This window comes from Oncorhynchus tshawytscha, linkage group LG07 (assembly GCF_018296145.1).
Source record: "Oncorhynchus tshawytscha isolate Ot180627B linkage group LG07, Otsh_v2.0, whole genome shotgun sequence".
In the NCBI taxonomy this organism is placed as follows: Eukaryota; Metazoa; Chordata; class Actinopteri; order Salmoniformes; family Salmonidae; genus Oncorhynchus; species Oncorhynchus tshawytscha.
In genome coordinates this window covers 20,192,834-20,212,627 of record NC_056435.1, presented here as the reverse complement: position 1 = coordinate 20,212,627, position 19,794 = coordinate 20,192,834, and the positions used below count along the sequence as shown (strand labels likewise).

General features: G+C 42.3%; 1 protein-coding gene across 11 annotated transcripts in view; it reads left to right on the top strand.

The window, feature by feature from the left end:
• The first annotated feature begins 8,118 nt into the window (after window positions 1-8,118).
• LOC112254118 (chromodomain-helicase-DNA-binding protein 6) overlaps window positions 8,119-19,794 on the top strand; it is a 107,014-nt gene continuing 95,338 nt past the window's right edge. For 2 of the 11 annotated variants that reach the window (XR_006083711.1, XR_006083712.1), the window contains exons 1-2: window positions 8,241-8,516; window positions 9,624-9,673. Coding sequence is in view for 8 of the 11 variants with exons in the window: in XM_024426366.2 (XP_024282134.1) it covers window positions 8,411-8,516; window positions 9,624-9,673 (156 nt within the window). In the remaining 3 variants the exon portion in view is untranslated. The other 9 variants (XM_024426359.2, XM_024426357.2, XM_024426362.2 and 6 more) reach the window with 8 other exon arrangements.

Sequence of the window (19,794 nt, the reverse complement as noted above, 5' to 3'; positions counted from 1 at the left end):
TTGCAATGGTGGCTCCTTTGGAGGAGACAGCGTTGCGAAGCTGGTCTGAATCTGCTGGGTCAGTCATGGCCGGTTCGTACTATCACGACTCAGGATATGACCCAGATGCAGACACAGGAAGCATATAGTTTGATTCTCTGAATATTTAATATAACAAAGTTATAAACCTGGTCAGAGTCAGGCAGGTACAGGATGACAGGCAGGCTCGGGGTCAGAACAGGCAGAGGTTGGTAAACAAGTCAGATTCAAGCAGGTACAGAACAACAGGGAGGCTCGGGGTTAGGACAGGCAGAAAGATCAGAACCGGGAAGACTAGAAAACAAAAACTTGAGAACAGGAGAAACAGAAAACACGCTGGTAAGACCTGAAAAAACAAGACCAACTGGCAACAGATAAACAGAAAACGCAGGTATAGATACACAGTGGAGAATGTGGAAAAATAGGAGACACCTGGTGGGGGGTAGAGACAAGCACAAGACAGGTGAAACAGATCAGGGTGTGGCAACAAATTAGTAAGTCACTCAGCTTTATGATGACTAATACACTTTATTGGCTAAATAAACAAGTACATTTATTAAATAAAACATACATTCTTTCTGTTTTTCGAGTGAAAGAAAACAAAAGCATAATCAGCACTCTAACTCACCCTTGTGATAGTCTGGCACAATGATATGATGCAATTTACTGCAATCTGCCACCATCTACCCGGTGCTCTTCGGCCATAAACATTACACAAAATGTTGGACATCGCAAATTCAGCAATGCGTGGTTTGGAAGGTATCAGTGGCTAACTGCAAGCATCTCAAAGTAATCACTAGCCTGCTATTCTGTGGAGTGGGGGTGTTAAAGAGTCTCTTTTCTAAGCTTAAAAGGAAAAACATTCAACACCATGTGCCAGAAAAGTTTGAACTGCTTCCGAGTTCAAAAAAACTGGAAACGTCAGACTTCAGTGAGTTCAAGACAACTGGGAACACTGAAAAAAAATGAGCGCCAACTGGAAAATACGTTTTGAACTGTCATTCAGTGTAATGGAGACACAGGCGAGTCAGCAAGCAGGTGCAGTTGTTGAGTTAAATAATAACGAACATGGCGCAATACAAAACAAGAGAAGTGTCTGGACATAAAAACAGAACCAATACGGCCTAATGAGAAAGGCTACAGAGTGTTAGATAAAGGGGAAGTAATCAAGGTAGTGATGAAGTCCAGGTGTGCATGATGATGGGTCGCAGGTGTGCGTAATGATGGGTTGCCAGGACCGGTGTTTAGTAAACCGGCAATGTCGAGCGCCCGTAGGCGTGACGTGACCCCCAGCTTCTCCATGAAGGCTTTCCATACCTGTGACGTGAATTGGGGGCCATAGTGCCGGAAGACCTGTTAGAACAGTGCCTCAGCGACCTGGAGTGCGGTAAGGAGACCAGGCAGAGGGATAAAACGGGAGGATTTAGAGAATCTGTCACAGTGGTTGAAATGAGTGGACCAAGGCGCAGCGTGATTGGAGTTCCACATCTTTATTTTAGTGAAACTTAAACAAAACAAGAAACAAACAACAACTATGAAGTACCGTAGTGCTCCATGCACTCACTCAAAACAATATCCCACAAAGCAGGTGGGAGAAAGAGCTTCCTAAATATGATCATGACTAGAACACCACCCTAGTCACGTTCTGACCTAAACACCATAGAGAGGTCAGGGCGTGACAGAATCTGTCCACAACAACCATGATAGTGGTGAAACCATCAAACGGAGGGAGATCCGTAACGAAATCAAATCTATGGACAGATAGGACCAAGGCCGCTGTGGCACGGGAAGGAGCTTCCCAGCTGGAGCGTGCCTGGGAGATTTAGTTTGGGCTCATACGAAGCATGAATTGACATAGCGGGCGATGTCCTGTGCCAAAGTGGGCCATCAGTACTTCGCAGAGATGGATTGAATAGTGTAGGTAATTCCTGGATGTCCAGCGGCGAGGGATGTATTCGCCCAGGTCAACAGCTGATCCCTCACCTCCGTGAGGATGTAAATGCACTCAGGAGGGCAGGTAGTAGGCACGCGTTCCCTCTCCAGAGTCTGGCGGAGGTCCACATCTACATCCCAAAACACGGGGCAAACGATATGATGACTTTGTAGTGTAGCTGTAGTGATGAGGAAGGGAAGGCTTTCATATTTTGAGGCAGTATTCTGTAACGAAGACGCAGAGAGTAAGGGAGCAGGTGCAGTTGTTGTGTTTAATAATAACGAACATGGAGCGCTACAAAACAAGAGAAGCGTCTGGACATGAAAACAGAACTAATACTGCCTAATGAGTGAGGCTACAGAGTGAATTAAAAGGGGAAGTAATCAAGGTAGTGATGAAGATTACTAATGTCATGATTCGACCTCGTTTTTTCCCGAGTTCCCAGTTGTGTTGAAAGCACCATAAATCCAGAGAATGCCAGACTTTGATGACAAAATGTGTCCATGAAGGACTGCTGCTCCACCTCCCTGTTCAAGTGAGCACAGGTGAGTTCAACAATGACTTGAATTCTGCTACATAAATTATGTACTATGACAGGGAGATATATACAGTGCATTCGAAAAGTATTCAGACCCCTTGACGTTTTACAGAATTTTTACGTTGACAGCCGTATTTTAAAATTGATTAGATTGTTTTTTTCCCCTCATCAATCGAGACACAATAACCCATAATGACATAGCAAAACCAGGTTTTTAGAAATATCACATTTACATAAGTATTCAGACCCTTTACTCAGTAAAAGCACCTTTGGCAGCGATTACAGCCTTGTGTTTTCTTGGGTATGACACTACAAGCTTGGCACAGCTGTATTTGGGGGGATTCTCCCATTTTTCTTTGCAGATCCTCTAAAGCTCTGTCAGGTTGGATGGGGAGCGTCACAGCACAGATATTTTCTCACCAGAGATGTTCAATCGGGTTCAAGTCCGGGTTCTGTGCCACGCAAGGACCAGGCCACGCAAGGACATTCAGAGACTTGTCCCGAAGCCACTCCTGCGTTGTCTTGGCTGTGTGCTTAGGGTCATTGTGCTGTTGGAAGGTGAACCTTTGACCTGTCTGAGGTCCTTAGTGCTCTGGAGCAGATTTTTATCAATGATCTCTCTGTACTTCTGGACATCAGAACTGAGATTACTCACCTCAGATTAGACAAAGAGTTTTTCTTCAATGAGTCGGATGGGAAGGATATACTACTACAGACACCCGACCAGGCCAAGATCCCCATCATTCGCTGGAGAAGGAAACTGAGATTTTGCGGAAAAAGATCAGGGTGCCTTGTGAGGATCAGGCTAATCTGCCTTTGCTTTCCCTCCTGCTAGCTAACGTTCAATCGCTAGAAAATAAATGGGGCGAACTGAAAGCACGTATATCCTCCCAACGGGACTTTAAAAACTGTAATATCTTATGTTTCAGCGAGTTGTGGCTGAACGGCGACATCAAGAATATACAGCTGGCCTGTTATACACTCTATCTTCAGGATAAAACAGCAGCCTCTGGTAAGACACGAGGTGGGGGCCTATGCATACAGTGGGGAGAACAAGTATTTGATACACTGGCAGATTTTGCAGGTTTTCCTACTTACAAAGCATGTAGAGGTCTGTATTTTTTTAAATCATAGGTACAATTCAACTGTGAGAGACAGAATCTAAAACAAAAATACAGAAAATCACATTGTATGATTTTTAAGTAATTAATTTGCATTTTATTGCATGACATAAGTATTTGATCACCTACCAACCAGTAAGAATTCCGGCTCTTAAAACCTGTTAGTTTTTCTTTAAGAAGCACTCCTGTTCTCCACTCATTACCTGTATTAACTGCACCTGTTTGAACTCGTTACCTGTATAAAAGACACCTGTCCACACACTCAATCAAACAGACTCCAACCTCTCCACAATGGCCAAGACCAGAGAACTGTGTAAGGACATCAGGGATAAAATTGTAGACCTGCACAAGGCTGGGATGGGCTACAGGACAATAGGCAAGCAGTTTGGTGAGAAGGCTTTACGGCGAAAGCAAACCATGGCTCATTTTTTCCAAAAACCAGCCTGAAACTCTTTCTAAAGACTGTTGACATCTAGTGGAAGCCCTAGGAATTGCTATCTGGGAGGACTTCGCCTTATAATAAAAGTAATAGCCATTGAAAATAGTGGTAAGCTGAATTATATTTTTTTTTGTATGTTTTTTCCTTGGGGTTTCGCCCCGTATCGCCCCTCTGTTATACTCACAGACATAATTGTAACAGTTTTAGAAACTTTAGAGTATTTTCTATCCAAATCTACCAATTATATGCATATCCTAGCTTCTGGGCCTGAGTAACAGGCAGTTTACTTTGGGCACGCTTTTCAGCTGGACGTGAAAATACTGTCCCCTATCCCAAACAAGTTAAGGACCCTGGGACTAAACACCTCCCTCTGCTAGTTCCTGACTGGCCACCCCCAGGTGGTAAGGGTAGGGTAACAACACATCTACTACGCTGATCCTCAACACAGGGGCCCCTCAGGAGTGCGTGCTCAGTCCCCTCCTGTACTCTCTGTTCACTCATGACTGCACGGCCAGGCACGACTCCAACACCATCATTAAGTTTGCTGATGACACAACAGTGGTAGAGTATTTGATCACTGAAAATGACGAGAACGCCTATAGGGAGGAGGTCAGCGACCTGACCATGCGGTGCAAGGACAAGAACTTTTCCCTCAATGTGATTAAGACAAAGGAGATGATCGGGGACTACAGGAAATGGAGGAACGAGCACCTTTCTCATCAACTGGGCTGTAGTGGAGCAGGTTGAGAGCTTAAAGTTCCTTGGCGTCCACCTCACAAACAAACTAACATAGTCCAAGCACACCAAGACAGTCGTGAAGACAAACCATATTCCCCCCCAGGAGACTGGAAACATTTTGCATGGGTCCTCAGATCCTCAAAAGGTTTTACAGCTGCACCATCGAGAGCATCTTGACAGGTTGCATCACTGCCTGGTATGGCAACTGCTCGACCTCCGACCGCAAGGCACTACAGAGGGTAGTGCGTACAGCTCAGTACATCCCTGGGGTCAAGCTTCCTGCCATCCAGGACCTCTATACCAAGCAGTGTCAGACGAAGGCCCTAAAAATTGTCAGACTCCAGCCGCACTACTCATAGACTGTTCACCCTGCTACCGCATGGCAAGCGGTACCAGAGTGCCAAGTCTAGGTCCTAGAGGCTTCTAAACAGCTTCTACCCCCAAGCCATAAGACTCCTGAACAGCAAATCAAATGGCAACCTGGACTACTTGCATCCCCCCCACCCTCTTCTACACTGCTGCTACACTCTGTAATTATCTGTGCATAGTCACTATAAATACTCTACCTACATGTACATTTACCTCAATTACCTCGACACCGGTTCCCCCTCACATTGACTCTGTACTGGTACCCCCTGTATATAGCCCCGCTATTTTTATTTACTGCTGCTCTTTAATTATTTGTCCTTCTTTTCTCTTTTTAACATTTTATTTAGGTATTTTCTTAAAACTGCATTGTTAAGGGCTTGTAATTAGGAATTTCACTGTAAGGTCTACACATGTTGTATTCAGCGCATGTGACAGATCAAATTTGATTTAGTTTCATCAGACCAGAGAATCTTGTTTCTCATGGTCTGAGAGTCCTTTAGGTGGATTTTGGCAAACTCCAAACTGGCTGTCATGTGCCTTTAACTGAGGAATGGCTTCTGTCTGGTCACTCCACCATAAAGGCCTGATTGGTGGTGTGCAGCAGAGATGGTTCCCATCTCAACAGAGGAACTGGAGCTCTGTCAGAGTGACCATTGGGATATTGGTCACCTCCCTGAACAAGGCCCTTCTTCCCCAAATGCTAAGTTTGGCCTGGTGGCCAGCTCTAGGAAGAGTCTTGGTGGTTCCAAACTTCTTCCTTTAAAAATGATGGAGGCCACTGTGTTCTTGGTGTCAATTAATGCTGCAGAAATGTTTTGGTAGCCTTCCTCAGATCTGTTCCTCGACACAATCCTATCTCGGAACTGTATGGACAATTCCTTCAACCTCATGGCTTGGTTTTTGCTCTGACATGCACTGCCAACTGTGGGACCTTATATAGACAGGTGTGTGTATTTCCGAATCATGTCCAATCAATTGAATTTACCACAGATGGACTCCAATCAAGTTGTAGAAACATCTCAAGGATGATCAATGGATGCAGGATACATCAGATGTTTAATAGATTTGCAGAAATGTCTAAAAACCTGTTTTCACTTTGTCATTATGGGATATTGTGTGTAGATTGATGAGGTAAAAAATTAATTTATTCCATTTTAGAATTATGCTGTAATGTAACAAAATGTGGGAAAAGACATGGGGTCTGACTACTTTCAAATGCACTGTATACTGTACCTAAGAAAGTAATACTAAGTGTACATTGTGTAGTAAGCTGTTAGAAGTTGGTGGTGCACACGTAGCCTATAGCCTGTTTTAGAGAAATGTAATCATTGAATATTGTAAGAGCTTTCATTGTCTGCCTATATGCTCCCTTTCTTTATCCTACAGTTATGACTTGGTGTACAGGGAGAATACTGTAAAAATGGCCCATGGTCTGAATTCTGTTGCTGTCCATTTCAAAAGTGCTGAACAAATAACTATATTGCCTACTTCCGTCCTAGCTCCCTCATTAATGTTTCAATCAAATTTTTGGATGGCCTCTTATCCATCTGCTCATCGTCCAATTATGCCATAGTTTGTATATCTCAATTGTCGGTAGAAACTAAATTTGTTTAAGCAAGTCAGCCGTATCAGCTATGTTTTTTTTAAAGGCAGAAATTGAGGCTGAATGAACTGTTTTGCTGCAAGACAAGGCTCCGCTGATAGCCAGGTGTAGCAGTGGTAAGGATTCACTCCACGCTGAAAAGAAGGCAAGGCTCTGATGTTGGGACAGCTTTATGTCAGCCCTAACAGTTTGTGGGCACTGTTATAGTGCAATCTTTATTTTACCTTTATTTAACCAGGCAAGTCAGTTAAGAACAAATTCTTATTTTCAATGACGGCCTAGGAACAACTGCCTGTTCAGGCGCAGAACAACAGATTTGTACCTTGTCAGCTTGGGGGTTTGAACTCTAACCACTAGGCTACCCTGCCGCCCCAAGTTAATGAATTGTTTTGTGTTGTTTTGTGTTGGGAGTTTTACATTTTAAAATCGCCACTGCTCTACCAGTGCCTTGGCATAACCTTAACATTTTGAATTGAGGAACCACTGTATGTCTAAATGTAGTAATAGTATGTAAATAATTTGATATATTATCTAAACATTTCGAAATACGTTAGTCAAAATTTATAAGATACTGAAAATTCTGACTAACGTATCTCAATTTTTTTTAGATTAGTATCTCACATTTTTGACCTACTATCTAAAAAATGTAGAGATATAATAGTCAGGATTTCAAGATAGTATGTATACAATTTGAGACACTATCTAAAAAATGTCAAGATACTATCTTGAAATTGTGACCAACATATCTCAACATTTTTAGATAGTACTGATTTTAATTTATTTATTGTGTGGCAGGAATGGGCTTCCATATAAAAGCCATCATGATTGGAAGATGCAAGTGTAACCGATGTGAAATGGCTAGGTAATTAGCGGGGTGCGCGCTAATAGCGTTTCAATGTGTGACGTCACTCGCTCTGAGACCTTGAAGTAGTTGTTCCCCGCGGCTTTTGTGCCGCGATGTGCAACGCTGTCTATGTGTGCAAAGGGTCCCGGTTCGAGCCCAGGTAGGGGAAAAGAGGAGAGGGCTGGAAGCTATACTGTTACACAAGGAAGAAGAAATATAAAACCACTAGATATTTACAGAATTGAGACCAGGAATGAAACAAATGCGTGTTAAACTACACGGCCAAAGAGCAAAACCGAGGGACTCTCATTTTCGTGCCGTTTTATGGTAAACAAAGTAGTAGATTACATCCAGTCACAAGAAGGTTCACATCAACGATAACTAAATGTGCCCAATGTGTTTGCAATATGTAGCTCTCAGACAAACTTGGAACGGCACTCCTTGTTTGACAGCTGGAGGACCAATGGAAATATCCATCGACCCAGCTGCACTATGGTGCAGCCAATGAAAAATAGAATGTTACGGGTCCAATTATTTTGGCTGTTGTAAGCAGGCGGCCAGCGCTAAACTTCACCAAATAATAGCTGTTTGTATTTTGGCTGCTGCAGTAGCCATTTTAGGTAAGTAGGTATTTTAACTGTTTTTAATCTGTGTTGTATTGCAGGGTCCTGTGTTGTGGTGCGGTGGTTGGTGAGTCTCAAACTTGTGCATCCCTCATGAATGAACTCATCTGCTCGTGTGCTTTATGAGGATTAAGAAATTGCACGGAGGCCCCCTCCCCATCTCACACCCCGTCTATTTTTTTTAATGCATTTTTCTAAACTGTCATGGCGTTTTTGTGTCCTTGGAAATAAATGCAGGGAGAAAGCGCAGTGTTCGGCAACTGATGCTCTGACCGGTGAGTGTTGCCCAGGTAGGTGAAGTCATATTGAGGGGTAGCGGCGATGTCTCTGCGAGGATTTTAAGGGGGTGTTCACACGTGTAAGGACTGGAATATATAACATCATTGCAGTGACATTAGTTAGCAGGCTGGCTAGCTCGATACCTTGCTAATATAAATAGGACACGGCGCCGCCGACGTAACGATTAGTGTTGTTTTTGGTAGATGAATTGATAACGCTTTCTTAATCATATAAGTTAGCTAGGAACTTCAATTTGCCAGGCAACTTGTAGCAGTTAAGTTCTACAGTCTACTAGCTACTTCGTGATAGCCAGCTCAAGTCTTTGCCATGAAACTAAGACACGTTCCCGCAGGTAGGTCGATTATTCCTGTGGAATTTTGGTGGAGCCAATATGCCGCACAACTACACCAGGTCTAACAGAAAACAAAGACCCTGGTCGCACAGGTAAAGTAGGCAGCTCCCCTAGCCACCTGCAGTTTATTTGGATCCATATTAGCTGTTGCATAAGTCACAGCTATTCTTCCTGGGGTCCGCAAAAATAAAAGTACAAATGATACACTACAAAATAAACAAACAATTACATGTCACACATTATACATATCCAAAACCACTTGAGGTTCGTTTGTAAACAAACAATGTGTCCCAAATGACGTTTGCTATGAAAGAACACCTTTGTGTCTGATATTGTTGGCTAAACAATGGTGCATTCGGGGTGAGTTTAGTCTGTATCCAGTAGACACAGGAAGGAGTAGGCTAGTTTGGCTCATCACTTTCAAGGTAACTTGCAAATGTCTAACTTTTTTAGTGGCACATTTTTTATTTATTTCACATATAGCTGAGACTAGTTGACACCTGACAATCATAAGTGCCGTAGCTACATTGGAATTGCTCATGGTGCCCAATTATGTAGGCCTAGATGGAATGTGTCGTAAAAGAGCCTTGGTTTATGGTAACAATTCTATCAATGGAGAAAGGTGACTAACCAATTATCTCCTGTTTTTTATTTTTGAACTATGAACTCTTTCCGCCCTTGCAAATAATTTGACCAGGTCCTACTGAGGTTAGTGTATTTAAAAAAATGTCTTATCTTTATTGAAGTATTTATTTCTTTGTCATAGATCCAGTGAAGGTGAAGAGAAATATGAAAATACAAAAGAAGGACAAACAGGTTTGTGTCTTTTTGACTTGCATGCTTGTCTACGTGTACATGCACTACTGTTTAAAAGTTTGGGGTCACTTAGAAATGTCCTTGTTTTTGAAAGAAACACTTTTTTTGTACATTTAAAATTACATCAAATTGATCAGAAATACAGTGTAGCCATTGTTAATGTTGTAAATGACTTGTAGCTGGAAACAGCTTTAAAAAAAAAAGAATATCTACATAGGCATACAGAGGCCCATTATCAGCAACCATCACTTGTGTTCCAGTGGCATGTTCTGTTAGCTAATCCAAGTTAACCATTTTGAAAACGGTTGATTAGTGCTGATTTAAAGAAGCAATAAAACTGGCTTTCTTTAGACTAGTTGAGTATCTGGAGCATCAGCATTTGTGGGTTCGATTAGAGGCTGTGAGAAATTGCCAAGAAACTGAAGTTCTCTTACAACGCTGTGTACGACTCCCTTCACAGAAGTGTGCAAACTGGCCCTAACCAAAATAGAAAGAGGAGTGGGAGGCCCCGGTGCGCAACTGAGCAAGAGAACAAGTACATTAGTGTCTAGTTTGAGAAACCGACTCCTCACAAGTCATCAACTGGCAGTTTCATTAAATAGTACCTGCAAAACACCAGTCTCAACGTAAACAGTGAAGAGGTGACTCCGGGATGCTGGCCTTCTAGGTCAGTTTCATTGCTTCTTTAATCAAACAGTTTTCAGCTGTGCTAACATTTGCAAAAGGGTTTTCTAATGATCAATTAGTTTTTTTATAATGATCAACTTGGATTAGCTAACACAATGTGCCATTGGAACACAGGAGTGATGTTTGCTGATAATGGGCCTCTGTACGCCTATGTAGATATTCCATAAATCAGCCGTTTCCAGCTACAATAGTCATTTACAACATTAACAATGTCTACACTATATTTCTGACAATTATTTGAATGGACAAAAAACAAGGGAATTTAATTGACTCAACTTTTGAACGGATACATACATACATACATACATAATACAATGTTGACAAATGTCTTCAGCAACCTTGAAATATAAAAGTAGATATGTAAATCAAGAGTGACACTGTCACTCAGCCTTGAGTTGCCGAAGTGGCTTGTTATTTATGATCCTAAGTTCCATCGCAAATGGAATTGAATGATGAGTCAGACCTACGATTCTGACTCCTCACACGTTACCCATACAATAAGAGCACAGTCTCTCTGCTCATCTTTTGTTGAGTTGCAGGCCATACACATGACTCTGTTCGTTAGTCTTGGAGTCCTCTTGGAGTGCTGGTTCGTGAGATTCTTGTTAATGACAGTATTTCATTCTAAACCACTGATAGGCTTAATTTTGAAGGCTCATTCTGTAATGACTAAAATAATTTGTTTAAAAGCCATTGTTTGCAGGATTTACTGTTCAATGGTCATTGCAATTAATGATATACACACCGTTTCTTAACTCTTACCCCAAAATTTTGCAGTCAGTTACAAACCTGATTGCGCTCCCTTTTTTTTGTCATTTGAGTCTTTCTAAACCAGCTTTGAATAGCTTTAATTTATGCTTAAATGAAAGTTATTCAATGTTTGTTTAGACTCAAATGACAAAAAAACAAGCAATGGAGTGCAATCAGGTTAGAGAAGGCTTTAGAGCTCTTTGGCCACACACCAGTGGTGGTTTTGGTGTAGATTAAAAACATACACACAAGTTGAATTCTCTAACTTTGTGCACAAATTGTTTACATTGCTGTTAATGAGCATTTTTCCTTTGCCAAAATATGCCACAACTGTTAGGTGGCTGGATTATCAAGAAGCGGATTTAAACTGGATGATCATTACATGGGTGCACCTTGTGTTGGGGACAATGAAGGCCTCTCTTAAATGTGCAGTTTTGTCACAAATGTCAAGTTTTGAAGAGGTGTTCAATTGGCGTGCCAACATCAGGAATGTCCACCAGAGCTGTTGGTGGAGAAATTAACATTATATTTTCAGGCAATGTCGTTTTATGTCAACTGGCCTCGCAACTGCAGACCACGTGTAACCTCGCCAGCCCAGGACCTCCATATCCGGCTTCTTCCCCTGCGGGATCATCTGATACCAGCCACCTGGACAGCTGAAACTGTGTTTGCACAACCAAAGAACTTATGCACAAACTGTCAGAAACACTGGAGAAGTGTGCTCTTCACAGATGAATCCCGGTTTCAACTGTACTGGGAAGATTGCAGACGGTGTGTGTGGGTGAGTGGTTTGCTGTTGTGAAGACTGAACCGTGGGGTTATGGTATGGACAACTAACATAAATGCATTTTATCGTTGGCAATTTGCACAGCAATACCTTGATGAGATCCTGAGGCCCATTGTTGTGGCATTCATACACTTCCACATCATGTTTCAGCATGATAATGCACGGCACAAGGATCTGTACCCAATTGCATGGCCTGCATACTCACCAGACATGTTACCCATTGACCATGTTTGGGATGATCTAGATCTCCGTGTACAACAGCGTGTTCCAGTTCCCGCCAAATATCCAGAAACTTTGCACAGCCATTGAAGAGTGGGACAACATTCCACAGGCCCCAATCAACAGCCTGATCAAGGAAATATTGAAGGCAATGTCGCACTGTATGAGGCAGATGGTGGTTTCCAGATGCTGACTGGTTTTCTGGATGTCATTTTTATTTTCTTAAGGTATCTGTGACTGTGTGTGTAAAGTCTTTGAATTTGTTGCATGTTTCCTTTTTTAAATATTTTTGTTCAGTGTAACAAAATATAACTTCCCAACATTTGAGCATGCAGTATAGCTCAGTATTTTAATTATACATTTTTGCTAATCTCTTTCAAGGGTGTTAATTTTAGTATGTGCTGTATGTGTAGTATACTTTTTGTAATATTAGGCTACATCCCGATTTCCCCACACTTTTCCAAAAGTGTGCACCTGCACGTTCCCTGTTATGGGTTAGGGTTGTTTTTAATCATGGCTGGAGTGTATTTATTGTAAAATCCTTGCCAGAAAGACCCAATCCCAAATGGGCTTGTAAACCATACGCCATATGCGCTTGTGGAGATCTGAGAGGATTTGACAGGTGTAAGCAATAGTGGTAATGGTAATCAGTTTGGGTAACCCTTGCTTAGTGCTCAATTTGGGATTGGGAAGAAGTCTGCAAGTACACACTTTTAGTGGAGAATTGGGACTCATCCTTAGATACCCCAAACCCTCAAAGGTATGTTTTAGGGCCTCATTCATACAGAAAATGTGTATGACAACATTATCAATACAAAAAGCTAGGGGTGCATGATATATCGGAATCAGACAATATTAGCTAAAAACGGCAACATCGGTATCGGCCCAATGTCTAGTTTAACACAGATGTGAAAATCCGATGTCATAGCTGAAGTGCATACCTAATATGACGCCACGTAAAATGTTGCGCTATATGATCAACACAGCATTCCTAACCTAGCCCACAATGTCTGCTGTGTGGATCGAGCAGTCATTTGAAAGCGTAAGAACATTTCAGCGAGACAACTCAAAAGGCAAAATCCATTAATGCCAGATAATGTAATTCATTGCCCTTGACAATCAACCGTTCTCTGTCGTGGGTGATGTTGGCTTTTGCAACTGGTCGTGCACCGGCACACACTAACGTAACCAAGTGCACCATTCAGATGTTGCCCTATGTTTCACAGTAATAGCTTCACGACATACTATGGAATGCCTTTTGGGTCTTTGCGTGTCAAAGATACACGTCAAATAACACTATTTGACACGTTAAATAACACGGTTCTATTATAGAATTAATTTTTTTCTGAATTTGCACGTGCAAGCCAAGCTCCACCTATCAGTAGCACTGTCAAAGCTGTACAAAAAAATCTGCAAACACCAGCCACGAACGATTCGTTTACAATTCCGCGTTGGTAATAAAAGCATTTTGTTCAACCACATCTTCTGGGGTAGCTAGTTAGCTTTAGCTTGGTACCAAGATACCACCAATACGACCATTAGACACTGCAGTCATTTTCACTATTAGTAATGATTTAGGAATCCTTGTGAGTAAGTATTAGTTAGCCACTTGTTGTTCACCTATTGAAATTGAACTTCAGTTCATGAAAATAAATAGCTAGCCAGCTACTTAATCCTGTTGCCCAAAGCTAATGTTATAAGCAGTCAGCTAGCTTCATCTGGCTAGTGAGGCTCGACCTGACCGGGTTATGTGTTGTGTAGCTAACCACAATAAGTATTAGGCACAATAGTGGAATTTGCGGTTTTCCTTCAAAATAAAAGTACCACTTTGAAAGTGATGCAGAAGGTTACAATTGGTGGAATCATGCCATATTTAGACTAGATAATGTTAAACAAGGTTGGAATGTGAAGCAATGAAATGGGGCATCAGTCTACTCGGTGACACCCACAGAACACAACTGTGAAGAGTTTACGCTAATATTAGCGTTGTAGCTCTTATCGTGGGACTGACTGTGAAATCACCTCCCCAGTCAGCGTATTGACATTCATATTGCACTGTACAGCTTTACCTAAGGATTGGGGATCAATGACATGGGGTAACGGTCTACTCAATACAAATATTTTTTTCCCCAATGTCCTCAGACTTATCAGACTCAAAACATCCACAGAGTATTTTTTTTCCTATGGAATAGTGTTTAATACTCGCAGGTTGACAACAAAAGTGGCTCAATTCAGTTGTTTGAGTCCTGCAATACGAGCTACGATGCTAATGTTCTCTGGGTGTCACTGAGTAGACTGATGCCCCATGTCATTGATCCACAAGCCATAGGTAAGGCTGTACAGTGAAATAAGTATGCCCCCAATGCAATTCTAAAGTATAATACATCCAGTATGATTTCAACAGATTTGTCAAATTAACAATGTCTTTTGTTGATAAAAAAAAATCGAAATCAAATTTTATTTGTCACATACATTGTTAGCAGATGTTAATGCGAGTGTAGCGAAATGCTTGTGCTTCCAGTTCCGTCCATGCAGTAATATCGAACAAGTAATCTAACCTAACAATTTCACAACAACTACCTTATACACACAAGTGAAAAGGAATGAATAAGAATATGTACATAAAATATATGAATGAGTGATGGCCGAGCGGCATAGGCAAGATGCAGTAGATGGTATAGAGTACAGTGTATATACAGTGGGGAGAACCAAGTATATGATATACTGACGATTTTGCAGGTTTTCCTACTTACAAAGCATGTAGAGCACTGTAATTTTTGTCAAAGGTACACTTCAACTGTGAGAGACGGAAATGAAAACAAAAATCCAGAATATCACTATGATTTTTAAGTAATTAATTTGCATTTTATTGCATGACATACATATTTGATCACCTACCAACCAGTAAGAATTCCGGCTCTCACAGACCTGTTAGTTTTTCTTAAAGAAGCCCTCCTGTTCTCCACTCATTACCTGTATTAACTGCACCTGTTTGAACTCGTTACCTGTATAAAAGACACCTGTCCACACACTCAATCAAACAGACTCCAACCTCTCCACAATGGCCAAGACCAGAGAACTGTGTAAGGACATCAGGGATAAAATTGTAGACCTGCACAAGGCTGGGATGGGTTACGGGACTATAGGCAAGCAGCTTGGTGAGAAGGCAACAACTGTGCGCGCAATTATTAGAAAATGGAAGAAGTTCAAGATGACGGTGTATCACCTTCGGTCTGGGGCTCCATGCAAGATCTCACCTCGTGGGGCATCAATGATCATGAGGAAGGTGAGGGATCAGCCCAGAACTACACGGCAGGATCTGGTCAATGACCTGAAGAGAGCTGGGACCACCGTCTCAAAGAAAACCATTCGTAACACACTACACCGTCATGGATTAAAATCCTGCAGCGCACGCAAGGTCCCCTTGCTCAAGCCAGCGCATGTCCAGGCCCGTCTGAAGTTTGCCAATGACCATCTGCAATAAAATTCAAATTAATTACTTGAAAACCATACAATGTGATTTTCTGGATTTTTGTTTTAGATTCCATCTGTCACAGTTGAAGTGTACCTATGATAAAAATTACAGACCTCTACATGCTTTGTAAGTAGGAAAATCGGCAGTGTATCAAATACTTGTTCTGCCCACTGTACATATGAGATGAGTAATGTAGGGTATGTAAACATTATGTAAAGTGGCATTGTTTTAATGTGACTAGTGATACATTTATTACATCAATTTTTCCATTATTAAAGTGGCTAGAGTTGAGTCAGTATGTTGGCAGCAGTCTCGGTCTTAGTGATGGCTGTTTAACAGTCTGATGGCCTTGAGAGAGAAGCTGTTTTTCAGTCTCTCGGTCCCAGCTTTGATGCACCTGTACTGACCTCGCCTTCTGAATGATAGTGGGGTGAACAGGCAGTGGCTCGGGTGGTTGTTGTCCTTTGATCTTTTTGGCCTTCCTGTGTCATTGGGTGGTGTAGGTGTCCTGGAGGGCAGGTAGTTTGTCATTGGGTGGTGTAGGTGTCCTGGAGGGCAGGTAGTTTGCCCCCTGTGATGCGTTGTGCAGACCTCACTACCTTCTGGAGAGCCTTACGGTTGTGGGTGGAGCAGTCGCCGTACCAGGTGGTGATACAGCCCGACAGGATGCTGTCGATTGTGCATCTGTAAAAGTTTGTTTTTGGTTACGAGCCCGAATTTCTTCATCCTCCGGAGGTTGAAGAGGCAATGCTGCTCCTTCTTCACCACGCTGTCTGTGTGGGTGAACCATTTCAGTTTGTGTGTGATGTTTATGCAGAGGTGCTTAACTTGCCACCTTCCACTACTATAATGTCGATGTGGATAGGGGGCTGCTCCCTCCTGCTGTTTCGTGAAGTCCACGAGCATCTCCTATGTTTTGTTGACATTGAGTGGAAGGTTATTTTCCTGACACCACACTCCGAGGGCCCTCACCCCCTCCCTGTAGGCAGTCTCGTCGTTGTTGGTAATCAAGCCTACCACTGTAGTCTCATCTGCAAACTTGATGATTGAGTTGGAGGCGTGCATGGCCACGCAGTCATGGGTGAACAGTGAGTACAGGAGAGGGCTGAGAATGCACCCTTGTGGGGCCCCAGTGTTGAGGATCAGCGGGGTGGAGATGTTGTTTCCTACCTTCACCACCTGGGGGCGGCCCATCAGAAAGTCTTGGACCCAGTTGCACAGGGCGGGGCCGAGACCCAGGGTCTGGAGCTTAATGACAAGGTTTGAGGGTACTATGGTGTTAAATGCTGATCTGTAGTCGATGAACAGCATTCTTACATAGGCATTCCTCTTGTCCAGATGGGTTAGGGCAGTGCGATTGCGTCGTCTGTGGACCTTTTGGGGTGGTAAGCAAATTGGAGTGGGTCTAGGGTGTCGGGTAGGGAGGAGGTGATAACGTCCTTGACTAGTCTCTCAAAGCACCTCATGACAGAAGTGAGTGTTAGTCATTTAGCTCAGTTACCTTAGCTTTCTTGGGAACAGGAACAATGATGGCTCTCTTGAAGCATGTGGGAACAGCAGACTGGGATAAGGTTCGATTGAATATGTCCGTAAACATATAACGTTCCAACCTCGTTTAGCATGATCTATTAGATTATTTGTATTAATTTGCTTCACTGTCAATGACATACTTTTTTTATTTTGAAGGCTAACTGCAAAGTCTGCTATTGTGGCTAATCCTTGTGGCTTGCTTCACATAGATGGGTCCTCCCACCATTAATCAAAGAAGAACTGTCTTATAATTTAGGGTTATTTTTAGATGACACCTAGCTGTATAGTTAGCTAGCTAATGGCCGTTTTGCTATGTTTTTGGGGAAGAACGTTGTTTGCATCCATGAGCTAGCACTGTTGGTGCATAAGACAACTTTATCAGCGTCATAGCATATGTATTGCTAAAATCATTGTGACATATGAAATACGAGTGACAGTCTAATCAATGTGTAATAACTATGTAAATTAATGAACGTGTAAAATTGTGACGTGCATTCATATTCAGGTCCTGATTGGTGAACAAGCTTATTTGACACGTCTCCATAGAAATCCTAGTTGAGAATGAAACGACTGAACAACGAAACATTACAGTAAGTGAAAGAAATAGGTTTGGACTGTTTTACTGGTAATGGGGCCATGCGTAGATGCATACCAAAACGTTATTTTGTTGGTGTGTGTGTAACCTTAATTTAGCATGTCAATTAAGAACAAATTCTTATTCACGTTAACCGCCTACTACACACACGACACTGGGCCAGTTGTGCGCTGCCCTATGGGACTGATGTGATACAGCCTCGATTTGAACCATGGACTGTAGTTACGCCTCTTGCACTGAGATGCAGTTCCTTAGATCCCTGTGTGTGTGTGTAACTATTTAACTGTACTAAAATGCTTTAAATGCCAGTATTGTTTATAATTTTGCAAGAAAAATATCGTTATTGGCCAAAAATGTCATTGGTGCTTCACTACCTGAAGCGAAACATATCCAAAAACTGTCAGTAAGCGACTACAGCCAAGTTTAAGTGCAAAAATCATGTCAAGTTGTATCCCTTTTTTAAGACACACAACCGTTATCTCAGCGGGTCAAAAGTGGTCCCCTAAATGTACAAATTACCTCCCTCTGAAGTGTATCAGAAGCATTGGTATTGTTAGCCTGTGTATGAACCATACAGGCAACACTCAAGCTTTGTGTACATGGAACAACTGCAGTTTCAACTGTTTCACTTGTCCATCTCACTTAGTCTCTTTTGTTTCTCATTTAATTCTTGCTCAGAAACTGCCTCAACCCATGCCCACCACTTTATGCCCTCCCCTTTCACATGGGAAGAAAGATGTTGCTCTCCCATGAGCTTGCATTCCTTCTGGTACTCCTCTCTGTATTTCCCTACCCAAACCACCCTGCAGCCCCATGCTTCTTCTGAGAGGTTACATTTGAATGATGCCCAGTCCCCAAGTGTCTTGTGGCAGCAGCCTTACCATTTCTGCTGGATAGGTGTCAGTGTTTTTAGGGAGAAGGCACAGGGAAGCATTGACTTGACTGCATCTGTGGTGTTCAGCAGCTCGGAAGACTGCATTGATTCATAGGGAATTTGATTGCAGGCAGCTTGTTTGTGGTTGACCGAGTTGGCTGGCAAGCGTGTACACTGCAGCACATCACTGGGCGCTGTGCGTGCAGTCGCAAATGAAGGTGCATGGGAAATGTAGAGACATGAAGCCTCAGGACAATGTGCCAGCAGCTCTGTGGTTCTGGAGATGGGAACCTGGATGAGGGATACACTGTGGACTACTAAACTAGGATTTGACAGGGATCGTGACAGATAGAAGGCATGAAAGGAGGCGGTATGGAGCAAGGTGAGAAGGAATGTTCCTGTGATTTTGGAGTAAGACATGTCCATGGATTTTCTGTCTTATTCAATCTTTGCGCTACCAGTTTGTCTGTTTGCAGCCTTGTCCTGTCCATTGTGTGCAAGCTGGTGAACGTTGTATGAGTGTTAGGTCGGTTCACTTGGAGAGGTGTCATTTACATCATGGTCTGTTTTTATGTTCTATTCATGTAAAAAAAAAAAATAAAGGCATTCTTTCTATAGGCAAGATGAATGCTGAACTTGTTTTCAATGTCACAAACCTCATTAAGAGTTCTATTTCTGAGAGACTATCATATTTTGTGGTTGACATTCTCCCTTTTGATTGTTTAGCCTGAAGACTGGGGAAAGCAGCTGTTGACCAAAGCAGGGGGGCAGGCTATAGGTAGCATCTGTCTAAGTGCAAAATGGATGAAATGTCAAATAGTCCTGTCAGCTGGCAACAAAAGGGTTACCATAGAGACGGCGTGTTTACGTTGCTGTTTGATACAGAGCCTGTTTCCAGGGCGACGGCCCTGATTCCCGGCACTGGGAGTCTGATTCATTGACATTATTATCCTCCTGTGCATGAGTTGTCCCATATGCCCCTCCACATGTCCTCAACCTTGGTTTATAAATAACATGTTGCTCAAAATGGGACTGCACCAATATAGCCCTTATCACATGAAGTGTGCCATATCTGCTTTTACACAAACTTCTCTACTGGGATGTGATATGCTGCTAATTCTCATGAATACAATTAGTGTTGCTATATTAAATCAATGATTTTTCTTGAACAGTAGGTGTTTAAAAAAAAATATATATAAAAAAT